We start from the raw sequence: 14,395 nt of genomic DNA on the forward strand, positions 1-14,395 counted from the left end.
ACACATTTAGGACAAGTGCTGTGGATTATTCTTGTTGAAGCAGGGTTCTTCTAATCTCACTGATTTAATGTGTCCAGGAATTTCTGTTTCCTCCAAGATGTTCAGTAAAAACTGTTGTTTAAACTGGCCAGTTGCATGTGTGTGTGAATTTGCATTAAAATGCCCTCCAGTGATTCAATAAAGAGTCATGGGGTATCAAGTGTGACAGATAGGGGGCGCTATCGCTCCCTTGAACCCTTGGACAATGCGTTAGATACCAGATAAAAGTCCAAATGTTATTTTATTTATAATAACAATGTGCACAAAGCACCCTCCATTCTACAATCCTCCAATAAACAAATACACAATCAATAAACAATCCTCCACTCCCAGCAGCTCAGTCACCCTTCCTTCCAACTCGGCTCGCCCGTCTGGGATTTCCCACAGTCCTTTATAGTCCGTGACCCGGAAGTGCTTCTGAACCCTCAGTCCATGTGACTTCCTAGCACTTCTGGGTCAGATCAAAACTCTTCTTTTTCATCCCGGAAATACGTAATTTCTTCTGTCCATGTGACTGGAACGTACTTCCGGGGTGTAGGGAAAATAGTCCTTACTCCTCCCTGCAGCGTCCTCTGGCGGCCCCCATGGTATCCAGCAGGGCTGTGAATAAACACTCCATTGTCCATAATTCCCTGCTGGCATTCGGGGCACTTCCACGCTACAGGGTGGGCTCCACCTGGCGGCCTGGGAGTATTGGCCGGGATGAATGGCCGGCCATATCCCACACAAGGCATATCTAGCCAGCAACAGGGCTAGGAGGGGAATCAACCATGAAGAAGGCAATAATACTGTTATGCACAGACAAAGTACAGTAGTTTCCTTAATGATTAGTTACAGACTTTATTAAAGGTCATTGTAAGACAATTTTAGAAAATTATTTCGAAATTCATCAAGGCTTACTTTATTATTAACATAAGTATAAAACAATATACAAAAAAGAACATTTTTGTAGTTTTAATTGATTGTCTGCTGTATTGTGAATTAATAGAAAATTCAGTAGGTGCTTGATCACATAACCATTTAGTTAAAAAATACTTTTGAACATAAATATTAAAATGGCAAATACTTGATAGCAGTAATAGTTATTCTATTCACTCTATACTTTTGTTAACATACAACACCCCACATTTCTTTCTGAAGAAGAAAGGGACTGAAAGAAAATATTTTCAGCTTAGAGAAAAGCATGGTTTTGGTTCTTTAAAACTATTGTTAAACGTCACCTTGATTTTCTTGCACATATATTCTCTAGAGACAAAGGAGCCAGTAATATAAAGGAAAGTTTCATCATGTAATCTCACATGGAATTGTGTGCTCTGTATCAACAATGAATATTCTGTATATTATATTTCTTTTAGGTGTGCTTTTTCCAAACACTTCCTGTGAAGAAATAAAGTGTGCAATTCAGGAGAAATTTGCACTTAACGGATTGTTCAAAAGAGGAGATATAATGTTAGGGGGAACTTTTATTAAAAACTTCAAAACAATACCGCCAGACTTGTCTTTCACATCAAAACCTAAGCCCTGGAAATGTGAGAGGTAAGTTACAACATTCAGTCTTTTTAAACCAGCTGAGAAAATACTGAAATTTTCCACTCACATATTATTTTGTATGTTTTATTTTTTTCTTGTTACAGTTTTGAACTTTCTGTATTTCAAAGAGCACAGACTATGATTTTTGCAATTGAGGAAATTAATAGGGATGAATCTTTCCTACCAAACATAAGCCTTGGCTACCGACTGTATGACAACTGTAACAGTTTGCCAATGGGACTTCGAGCTACAGTATCTTTAATCAGTAGCTTGAGTGATACCTTTACTGAAAACAATTGTAATGAAGTTCCTCCTGTTCTTGCAATTGTTGGAGATCCAATATCATCACATTCCATTGCATCGTCACGGATACTAAGTCTTTTCCGGGTGCCAATGGTATAGTATTGTGAACTTTGGGCAAAGCAAATATTTCTTCTTTTTGTTAAATGCAATTTTCTGCTAAGTTCTTTAAATATAATATTACATTGTGTTCATGACCTAGGAATATAATTTAAAAAAACTGTTTAGCTATCAATATTGTCTATTGTGCAATAAAACATCTGTTTTTATAATCACTAACTGATATGAGCAGATGGCATTAGGGAATTATTTATAATTGATGCTGCTTAATATTTCTGCAATTGATATACTCATCTGAAATATGAGTGTATCACATGAACTACTGTTCAACTACAATGCAGTAAATGCTTTTAAATTTTTATGTGCATAGGTTTTATTCACTGAGGATGTGAAGTGATATTTAACAAATAATATATTTTAGACAATGTATTTGTGTTGTTGATACTTTTAATGGAATTTATAAAGTGCACAAGGTTAAAATGATGTAAAATGTTATACTTACTAGTTAAAGTATTAAGCTGAAAACAAACTACAAATCTTACTTTCGTAATGATAACTAGAAAAGAAAAAAAACATATTGAAGGTAAAACACAATACAGATGACCAGCAAAAGTAATAAATTATCAAATTATATCAAAACTATAAACACTTATTTACTGTCCAAAGTTTTGTGTAAAAAATCGGTGTGCCGTGACAGTTATGTTTTCAAGACAGTGTGGTACTTCTGTAGCAAATGCCAAATGTTTTCTCCTTTAGGTGAGCTATTTTTCAACATGTTCCTGCTTAAGCAATAGAAAGGAATTTCCAACCTTCTTCAGAACAATTCCAAATGATGATTTTCAGGTGAAAGCCATGGTAGAAATAATTAAATATTATAAGTGGACATGGGTAGGCGCAGTAGGTACTGATGATGACTATGGACAGAATGCCCTAAAAGCTTTGCATGAGCAAGTCAAAATGTTTGGTTGCATCTCCTTCTCAGAAACAATTCCCAGGTTCAATGACAAAAGTAAAGTGGAGCAAATCATCACAATTATAAAGCAATCCTCTGCTAAAGTCATTGTTGCTTTTGCATCAGAAGCTGAATTGCTAACTTTGGTAAAAGAAGTAGTCCGGCAAAATATTACAGGGAGGCAGTGGATAGCCAGTGAATCCTGGAGTACATCTTCATTACTGGCCACCAAGGAAAACTTCAGATCTTTTGGAGGCACCATTGGTATAGCAATTCGCAGAGTACAGATTCCAGGACTGGAGAATTTTTTCTTTCAGGTTCAGCCCAAATTTGACCCAAATAATAATTTACTGATCCAGTTTTGGGAAACTTTATTTGAATGTAGATTTCCAGAAAATGTCACACAAAACAATTCATCTTTGGTTGTAAGTAAAGTATGTACTGGATTGGAAGATATTAAGAGCACTAAGTCAGGATACACTGATACTTCCGATATGCGAGCAGTTTATAATGTGTATAAAGCAGTGTATGCCATAGCTCATGCCCTTCATGATCTGATGTCATGTAAAGAAGGAAGTGGGCCTTTTACCAACAGACACTGTGCAGATATTAAAAATTTGCAGCCCTGGCAGGTATGAAGTGGGATCATTGTAAGTCATACTAAAACCTACCTAAAAAACAGATTTCATTTTAATATATATATTTTTAAATCACTTACAAATTATAATGTCTAAAAACACAAGAATGTGTTTACAAGTCTTTACAAGATTATTATAAAGTTATCATTTTTGAAACATTTTACTTTGAGCCTTTGTTTATGTCATTATTTCTATTGTAAATTCGACCCCCCGTATACTTGTTTGTAACAAACCCTTTATTTATCAACAAGAGCTCATATCATTCTTGTTAAAGCAGCAAATTTGCTAGCGTAGAGGTGAATATCCACTGTTGGGGGAATTGAGGATCATGCCGACTACACTGAGCCATCCACGGACCCATCCCACATTGGAATGGGTGCAACAGGAATGCTCCTTCAGTGAGCTATCAGATAAAAAAATCTTAAATGAAGCCAGCCTCCTAGTAGTTCTTCTCCTTTTCCTTCTTCTCAGAAGTAGTCAAGTCAACAAAAGTCTTTCAATTCACAAACTCTTCAAAATTATTTACATTTATTATTACAATACCAAACCATTAGCTGATAAAAAAAGCATTTTTAACACAGAATGTTTAAAATAAAGCTAAAAACAGTATTGCTAAATGACTGGTTGGCTTTGTAATCTAGCAGTTCATGTTGGGCTTTAAAAGTGAAGACAACTATAAAACCCTGCCAAAAATCTGAAATTCCTAGACCTGAATTCTAATAATACTGTTAAAATGAATATTCAAAGGGTATAACAAGGGTGTTTTTGAAAAAAACAAACAATAATTTTATGTATTTTAACATAATTATATTTAGGTTTAATAAGGTTTTACAGTTTAAAACTTTCTTATGCTATAAATGTCCAAGTAAAACAAACTTTGAACCTAAGTATAAGTTTTGCATTTGTTTGATTAAAAGGAACACATGCTGTTTCTGTTTACTGAAGGGGATGACATTTACTGATTTTTTTCTTGTTCTTTTCTCCTTAAGCTTCTTCATTACTTGAAAAAAGTTAATTTTACTAATAAGCTTGGAGAAAAGATAACCTTTGATGAAAATGGAGATCCACCTGCAGTTTATGATATAGTAAACTGGCAGCTTGATGCAGATGGTTCTGTGAAGATCAAAAATATAGGCCTTTTTGATGAGTCAGCTGGTGTAGGAAAAGAACTTGATCTGAACAAAGAAAGCATCTTCTGGAATCCAACTTTTGGATCAGTAGGTCATGCAATTTATTGAATACATTAGATACTGATCCTACTTAAGAATTAAAGTAAAAAATAATTATATTATATATTATATATAGATATCTATCTATCTTAATGTGGATACCTAAGTACTTGTAGGACCATCTCTATATCCACTCCTTGAATAGTGACCGGACATAAATGCTCTTTGGTGCAGCGAAAGTTAATGACCAGTTCCTTGGTTTTGGTGATATTAAGGTTCAGACAGTTCTCTTAACACCAAGAGACAAAGTTCTCCACTTATACTCCTATACTCTTACTGGGATGGTAACATCCTTTCAAGAGAGGCCCACCCAATTAAAAAACTCATTAAAAGGGCAAGCTCAGTTATAGGATGCACTGTGGACCACCTGGAGGTAATAGCAAAGGAGAAAATTAAAAGAAAACTGTCAACAACAACAACATTTATTTATAGAGCACATTTTCATACAAATGATTCAGTTCAAAGTTCTTTACAAGTTGAAGAAAGAAAAAAGAAAAATATAAAAGCAAGATTAGGCAATGCTAAGTAACAAAGAATAAAGTAAGGTAATAAAGTAATAAAGTAAGGTCCGATGACAAGGAGAACAGAAAAAACAAAATCAAAAAAACTCCAAAGGGCTGGAGAAAAAAAAACCAAAATCTTCAGGGGTTCCGAGGCCATGAGGCCGCCCAGCAACCACGGGGCATTCTACTTAACATAAACGATCTAAATCAGTCCTCATGGTTTTCAGGCTTCATGTGGAAGAATTACACAATGATGGTCATGTGGACATCTGGCCTTCCATCCATTGATATAGGGACTATTATTATTATTATTATTTATTATGATAATGATACACATACTTTCTCTGACACACTAACACTGAATACTTTCAGCCAATGAATTATTCAGCAGAAGTGCGTCAAGAGACGCTACTAAAGCTGCTTTATACCAACAGGGATACATCTGTATAATGCGTCATTGTGACTGGAACAGCCAAGTCAGAACTTTTCTTTCTTTTGAATTTTCTTGCTTTGTAGTCATTCCAATGTGTGATCAGACCAAAGTGTGTCTATCTATCTATCTATCTATCTATCTATCTATCTATCTATCTATCTATCTATCTATCTATCTATCTATCTATCTATCTATCTATCTATCTATCTATCTATCTATCTATCTATCTATCTATCTATCTATCTATCTATCTATAAAAAATATACTGTATATTCTTATCTTCAGATTCCAGAGTCTGTATGCAGTAACAGCTGTTTGCCAGGCACAAGAAAGGCTACTAGAAAAGGAGAGCCAGTATGCTGTTTTGACTGCATTTCTTGTGCAGAAGGAGAAATTAGCAGTGAAACTGGTAGGTGACACCTTTATTTTGGTATACATGTATAAATGTCTAGTACAGGTTGGGAAATCATGTTTAGTTAAAAATGCAATTTACAGTGACAACATATCACAGGATGGCACATTCCTGACTTCACTTGGCATTTTTTAATTATTTACTTCAAGGGCATTTTTGTGGGAATCAGGAAACATTCTTGTAACGGTGAGCTGTATAACACAGCTATGGTCTCAGCTTTTGTTTTTAGTGTTTCGACCCTCACCTTCAGTACTTTTAAAATTTTGATTCTTTAATGAATATTCAATTTAATACTATAACTCTCAAATGAGATTACACAAAGTTTCATTCTGTTTTAACAATCTGTAACTTATCCGTTAAAAGTTTACTTAGATGGATATGTATATACTCAGGTTATTTACAGCAGCTTGCTTTAGTTTTCTTTAAAATATTTTCAATGCATATAATCTCAAAGTTATTGAAACAATAAGCTATATGTAGTTGATTCAGAAAATATTCAGACCTCTTCACTTTTTTCACATTTTGCTATGTTGCAGCAAGCTAAAATCTTTAAAATCATTTTTTCCCTCATCAAGCAACACTCAGCACCTCAGAATGACAATGGAAAAATGTAATTAAAAAATATCTAAAATCACATTAACACAAGTATTTAGACCCTTTACTCAGTGCTTAGTTGGCAGCGATGTCAGCCTTGATTCTTCTTGGGTATGACACAACAAGCTTTGCACGCATGTCTTGAAGGATTTTCTGCCATCTTCTCTGCAGGTCATTTCAAGCTCTGTTAGGTTGGATGGAAACTGTTGGTGGACAGGAATCTCCAGAAATGTTCAAATGGGTTCAAGTCCAAACTCAGGGGAACTCCTGTGTTGTCTTTGCTTTGTGCTTACGGTCATTGTCCTGTCGTAAAGTGAACCTTCAATCCAGTCGAAGGTACAGAACGCCCTGAAACTGGTTTTCATTAAGGATATCTCTGTACTTTGCCCTATTTGGTATTGCCTGTTTAGTCTCCTAGTCTTTGAAAAACAGCCCTGCACTATGAAGCTGCCATCATGCTTTACCACTGGAATGATATTTCGCAGGTGGTAAGTGGTTCTTAGTTTCCTCCAAATATGATACCAATCTTGTTTTTATCAGATTAGAGAATCTTGTTTCTCACAGTCTGAGAGACCTCCAGGTGCCCTTTTGTAACCTCCAAGTGGGCATCGCCTTCTCTGAGTCTTTCACTGTAGAGACACTTCTCTCTGGCCACTCTGTCATAAAGCCCAGATTGGCCGAGTGCAGCAGTGATGATTGTCTTCCTGGAAGATTCATCTATTCCCAAAAATGATCTCTGAAGCTCAGCCAATGTGATAATACGGTTCTTGGTCTTTTACCTTGGCCCTTCTCCCATGATTGTGCAGTATGGCTAGATAGCCAGATCTAGGAAGAGTTGCGATTGTTCCAAGTTTCTTCCATTTAAGAATTATTTAGGTATTTGTGCTCTTGGAAACATTCTGTGCTTAAGGAATTTTTGGTAGCTATTCCCAGATCTGTGCCTTAACACAATCCTGTCTCTAAGCTCTGCAGGCAATTTCTTTGACTTCATGGCTTGGTATTTGCTCTGATACACATTATCAGCTGTGGGACCTTATATGGACAGGTGTATGCCTTTCCTAGTCACGTCCAATCAATTGAATCGATCATATCTGGACTCGAAATAAGGGTTAGAACTATCTCAATGAAGGTCAGTAGAATGGGTTGCACCTGAGCCAAATTTCAAGTGTCAAAGCAAATGGTCTAAATTCTTGTGTCAATGTGCTCTTTCCGTATTTAATTTTTAATACATTTTCAAAAATTTCTAAAACCTTGTATTTGCTTTGTCATTCTGAAGAATTTGAGTGTTGCTTGATGGGGGAAAAATTAATTAAATTGATTTCAGCACAAGGCTGCAACATAATAAAATGTGAAAAAGTGAAGGGGATCTGAATACACGGGCGGCACGGTGGCGCAGTGGGTAGCGCTGCTGCCTCGCAGTTGGGAGATCTGGGGACCTGGGTTCGATTCCCGGGTCCTCCCTGCGTGGAGTTTGCATGTTCTCCCCGTGTCTGCGTGGGTTTCCTCCGGGCGCTCCGGTTTCCTCCCACAGTCCAAAGACATGCAGGTTAGGTGGATTGGCGATTCTAAATTGGCCCTAGTGTGTGCTTGGTGTGTGGGTGTGTTTGTGTGTGTCCTGCGGTGGGTTGGCACCCTGCCCAGGATTGTTTCCTGCCTTGTGCCCTGTGTTGGCTGGGATTGGCTCCAGCTGACCCCCGTGACCCTGTGTTCGGATTCAGCGGGTTGGAAAATGGATGGATGGATGGGATCTGAATACTCTCTAATTCCACTGAATGAGAAGATTGTGTTGTCTATTTAAATTTCAACAATCACAGCACATACTGTAATACGAGAAGTTGATCATGTCACAAACTGCATGTCAGAAGTAAAAAACAATCATTTCTAGTCATGTCTGAAACTAATTTGAGACTTTCTGTGATTTATTGATTATATACTGTATATCATACAATTTATATGTTTCTGTATACATTTATATTTTAATCTTTGTTTTTATTTTTGAAGATTCCATTGAATGCATAAAGTGTCCGTCTGATTTCTGGTCTAATTCACCAAGGAATCAATGCATTTTGAAAGACATTGAGTTTTTATCATATGAAGATGTAATGGGAATTGCATTGTCTACAACAGCTTTATCTGGATCAGCTTTATCTTTTATCATATTTATTGTTTTCTTCCATTATAGAAACACGCCAGTTGTAAAGGCTAATAACTCTGAGCTGAGCTTTCTTTTGCTGGTATCTTTAGCCCTGTGCTTCCTTTGTTCTCTGTGTTTTATTGGAAAGCCTACATCTTTGAACTGCATGTTAAGGCATGTGGTGTTTGGAATCAGTTTTGTTCTGGCTATTTCATGTATTCTTGTAAAGACTATTGTTGTAATAATGGCATTCAAAGCTACGCTGCCTGGAAATAATATGATGAAATGGTTTGGTGTTGCACAGCAGCGAACTACTGTGTTTTTGTTTACTGTAATTCAAGCCATAATATGTTTAATTTGGTTAAGTTTGTCTCCCCCTGTTCCAAACAAAAACAGTAAATATCAGAATGGAAAAATTATATTTGAGTGTGATATTGGTTCAACAGCAGGATTTACTTGTCTGTTGGGCTACATTGGCTTTCTGGCCTGTGTTTGCTTTGCGATTGCTTTTCTTGCAAGGAACCTACCAGACACTTTTAATGAGGCAAAATTCATCACTTTTAGCATGTTGATCTTTTGTACTGTTTGGATAACATTTATACCAGCTTATATCAGTTCTCCAGGGAAACACACAGTGGCTGTGGAGGTATTTGCAATTTTAGCTTCCAGCTTTGGCCTCCTCTTTGCGATATTTGCTCCGAAATGCATTGTTATTTTATTCAAGCCTGAACTCAATACTAAGAAAGCATTAATGGGAAAAGGAACTGCAGACAAATAAATCTGTTAAAATTAATTTACATAGTATACTGTAAATAAAAATGTGTAATTTGCATTGTTCTATATTTTGTTTCTTTTCTCCTTTTCATTTTATATTTTCATTTTTACAAATTTTACAAAAAAAAGGGGTTTTAATGCTATGTTTTCCTGCAATATAAAAACATATACATTGTAGGTTATAATTGTCTAATTAGTTGCATATGTTGCATCCAAGAAGCCATGCTTGGGTTATAAAAGTATTTCAGCATCTTCATCCAAGCCACTCTATAGCACAAGACAGACAACCTGTACTTTCCAAAAAGTGGCATTGCCATTAGCCTATCTCCATTTTCTCTTGGGTTTCCTCTAAGCACCCTGGCTTCCTCTGTTATGATTAAACATACCACATTATCCTTAACCAGTAAACCCCCGACTCTCTAAAGAATCGCAAATCCAAGAATGGCAATTTTTTTTCTGTTCCCTCCGATCTTTGTAGGGATGAAAAATCATGGAGGGTGGGAGTGTCCTGGGAAAGTTTTCATTTAATTAAATAAAAATATTTGTACTAAAGCTGTTTCTTTTTGGAGCCGTGACTCCTTTGGTTCTGGTGTTTCAGAAGCGCGTTGTCGGCGCCTTTGTTCATTGTTTTTATCCATGCAGTCTCGTTTTTGTTTTTCTATGGGTGTGTTGTTAGCTAGAAGTTGTTTGCTGTTAGGAATCATAATTGAATTTACTTTTAACACTGAAGTACCTTAATGTGATTCAAATAAGCCACACTGACAGCTGCCACACTGAGTGCTGGCACAGTGGATTAGAGCACGCTGACTGCTGGTACTGTGTAGTGGAGTAGCTGCTGGCACTTTGGAGTGGAGAACACTGACTGCTGGCACTCTGGAGTGGGGTACTGCTGGCACTGTGGAGTGGAGAACACTGACCGCTGGCACTGTGGAGTAGGTGACTGCTGGCACTGTCAGTAGTCACCATTACCTCAAGTTTAAATACATAGACATATATAGATAGATGCCGCATTCACTGTGTTGCCCAGTTGACACGATACATCAGAGCATCAGCCTTATTGCGAGTGGCAAAAGTGCCATTTAAACTAATACAGGTAGACGTGGAAACCGTGTTTTCTGATGAAAAACAATAACATTTAAAACAGTATCGTTTACATACAACAGATTTTGGCGAATCATTTAAATGCAATTATTTATATCCATTTATACACTAATAATGGCAATTATTAAATAATAATAATTATAAGTATCATTATTAAATAATTCCTCCCATATAAGTAACATTTCAGGGACTGCCTTCTTCTACATTTCTAGACTTCGTCCTGTTCTGAAGTATTGTTTAATGCCTGAGTCACATCACGTATAGATTACTGTAATGCTATTCTATCTGGCATCCCACAAAAACATATCCTTCGCTTACAACTTCTTCAAAATTCTGCTGCCAGGATAATAACCTGCTGTTCTAAATCCACTGAACATATCACACCTATTCTCTCTCAACTTCACTGGCTCCCTGTTAACTACAGAATATAATATTAAATACCGATCTTAACATTGAAAGCTCTCCACAACCTCACTAATCTCCTACAGACTTACACTCCTCTCTCTCACTTAGATCTTGTAATTTGAGAGTATTCAGTCTGGCAATATGGTGCAGCCTTAGTTTGTGGAAGACAGACACAACTAAAGACATGAGCATAAAATGGTTTTTGTCAATTTCAAACTGTGTTTCCTCAATGTGCTCCTTGAGAAAAAACATCATCAAGTTTGATAAATGTTAACAGCTAAAAACAATCTACATAGGTAGTGACTAAATACGTTTAGCCAAAACATTGTTTGGAGGCTCACTTGAGCATATAAATGCATAGCTTTTCTAGCTTTGCCTGGCTTAGCTAAAGTAAACATTATAACACAGGATTTTCTAATGGCCAAATATAACCAAAACAATTGTTCAGCCTTACCTATGAAATGTAATCCCCCGGGATGTGGTTTGGAGCGTACAGCGGTTTGTACAATCCCAAGCAGCACCTTATTCATTACTTCACTCCACAGCAGTGCCACTCACAATATGGCGGCTACGTTGACGTACAATTCTGCTAGTCATGAGGCGTCTAGTTATTCTATGTCTATGTTTAAATATGTCACCATGGCAACTTGTTGGCGTGCACGCTTTACCTCAAGTTTAGTTTACACGTTGTGTTGTGTTGTTTGGGCACCACCTACTGACTCTGGGAAGCCGCTGGGTTTGACTCTGGGGCGCTGAGGCGCAGTGTGCGTGCACTTTGGTGCGTCTGGCCTCTGGCATCCGTGCATATATACAACCTTCATTTAGTAATATAGATGGCATTTGGTTGTGGTTGTATTTGAGTGTACCCAGCCCTGGGCTTATTCACGTGTTGCTTTGACAGGTATAAAATGGATATGAAAATGGAAAGAGAGACACATACATGCATTCACCTGGCAGTTTGACAAATATGTCTCTCAGCATTATTGTAAAGTTAGTTCTTTCATGAAAAATTTTAGACCTGAATCCATCCTTCCATTACATTTTTTATGCTTGGGTGTACCTCATTACTTGTTTCATTGTTGTGTATTTGTTACTTGCTAATTAAATGATAAACCAAATAGTTAATTCACTTCATACATTTCATTTTGTTTAAACTTTCTTTAAAACCTATGGAAATGAATATTAAAAACATTTGACACCATTTACGCCTTAAGACGGAAAAGTATACTCTAATTTCTAGGCATGCAAAGGAACATTTATATTTATTTTCAAAGTGGCAAAACCTGCTTTATATTTTATGGTGGAAGGAAAACTCAGCATTGTAAATTTAAATATACAATTTATTAGTTGCCCCCACTCATTAACACAAATAGCCTAATCCTACAAAAATCCTATCATGTAGCAGAACTCAGTATTCATATATAGTATCCAGACACAAACAAAAGGCTTTGTTGTTGCTCAACCAGGAATTATACTGGGTAATGCATATCATATAAGCATCCTTGATACAGGGGTGGTTTTTGGTTCTAGCATCTCAGAAATGGCTGCTGTGCTCTTCTGGGATTTTCACTCACCACAGTCTTCTAAATTTACAGAGAATAGTGTTGTTTTATAGTGTTATCAGATCACCTAACACTAAAGGTCATTTTCTGAACAGGAGATTTAAAGACATAACAAAATTAGCTCTACAACTGTTACCAGTAACCTCATACATGTGTCACTGTTCATATTATATCTCACATATTCAACCTTAAGGACCTCTATGTTGGACTGCTTGCTAACTGGGACTGTCTTTACTACCAACCCTTTATTTCAACCCAGTTTTACCAGAAATAGGGATCTTCACAAAAGAACCCACTTCTGCACTATACTAGTTACTGCAGCAATTCAGGGAATGGGCAATCTAGCTTCTTGGTTTGCCAGTAAAGACAGAAGGCATTGTCCTTTAAGCTTTTACTTGAAAACTATATTTGCATCAAAGTCATTAACAGCAAAAACTATATTCATACAAAGAATCATACACACTGGGTGTCTTAACTCTTCATTCAGTGAAAGTAGTTGAAATAAGATGTCTGATGACAATTCCATTACCAAATGTCTTCTACTTTGGCATATTACATGTTCTCAGTGAAAGAAAAGATATAGTGAGAAAAGGGTGGGCTCCTCTGAAAAATGTCATGTTTTATAATAACATTAACTCATCCTCTTCTTGCCTAAAAAATGAGCAAACACATACTGGCAACAGAGCATATAGACATTATGTTTCTTACATTGTTATCAGAAGCTCAAAGTGAATTCTCTGAGACTCAAAGCTAAGTAAGCATAAAAAAATAAATTCAAATTTCTGCTTCATGTTCCAACTTCTTCAGCACACATTCAAACAATCTAGATGAGAACAGGCCATTCAGCACAACACAGGCTTCCCCTGGTCTGTTAAAACTTCTTTGGGAATGCCAACTCTCACAAAGAGCCCAACTAACTCCCGTGCAATATTTTCAGAGGTGGCTGGATAACAGGTAGCATAATCAACCAGGACTAATATGTACTTAGCTGAGGGATCGAGGTGTCGACACTGACCCCTATATGCTCGAAGGGGATGTCAACTAGGGGAATGGGAATCAGAGGGGTGAGGTCTCTCCTAGGAATCGGTCGTAATTGACAATCTGGGCAAGAACTACAAAAGTGACAAACCAGCTCGTTGATCTCTGACCAATAAAATTAGATCTTAATGCTCTCAAAAGTCTTGTCAGCTCCCAAGTGGGCACCTAGGAGGTGGGCATGAGCTAGCTCACAGACCTGCTGCCTGAAAGGCTGAGGGACAAGCAGCAATGACCTCACCTCCCCCTCATGTTCTTCTACCTGATAAAGGAGATCATTGTTTAAGACAAATTGCAGCTCTTGTGGCATGAGATGTTGTGTCCCCTGGCATTTTCCAGAAGAACTGCATTTTTGGTGAAGTTGAGGGAATCATTGCACCATTGTTCCCGTTTACAGGGAGCCTAAGTTCACCTAAATTGAAAATGTAACATAGAGAGGATCAGGGTCAACCTCAATGGGCATAGTTTCCAACCAGGACAGTGCAGCATTGACCGATGTTACTTCTGACTGTGACGTTGCAGCCTCCACCACATCACACTGGGTGGCCACATGACTCCTCAATGCTGGCTTTGGACATGGCATGGAGACAGCTTGGGACAGAGTCTCTCTGACCATTACATGGTCCAAAGGCCCTCCAGGAGTGGATTGTGTGTTGCTGCTTTTGATTTCAGACCAGTCTCGCACCAGTATTAC

At 37.2% G+C, this 14,395-nt stretch overlaps 1 protein-coding gene across 1 annotated transcript; it reads left to right on the forward strand.

The window, feature by feature from the left end:
• Positions 1-1,356: 1,356 nt before the first annotated feature.
• LOC114669553 (extracellular calcium-sensing receptor-like) lies at positions 1,357-9,602 on the forward strand. Its single transcript, XM_028825744.2, has 6 exons — positions 1,357-1,575; positions 1,674-1,965; positions 2,686-3,513; positions 4,509-4,736; positions 5,970-6,093; positions 8,692-9,602. Exons 1-6 carry the CDS (start codon positions 1,364-1,366, stop codon positions 9,600-9,602), a joined length of 2,595 nt encoding a protein of 864 aa, XP_028681577.2. The 5' UTR covers positions 1,357-1,363.
• The last annotated feature ends 4,793 nt before the right edge of the window (positions 9,603-14,395 follow it).

This window comes from Erpetoichthys calabaricus, chromosome 2 (assembly GCF_900747795.2).
Source record: "Erpetoichthys calabaricus chromosome 2, fErpCal1.3, whole genome shotgun sequence".
In the NCBI taxonomy this organism is placed as follows: Eukaryota; Metazoa; Chordata; class Cladistia; order Polypteriformes; family Polypteridae; genus Erpetoichthys; species Erpetoichthys calabaricus.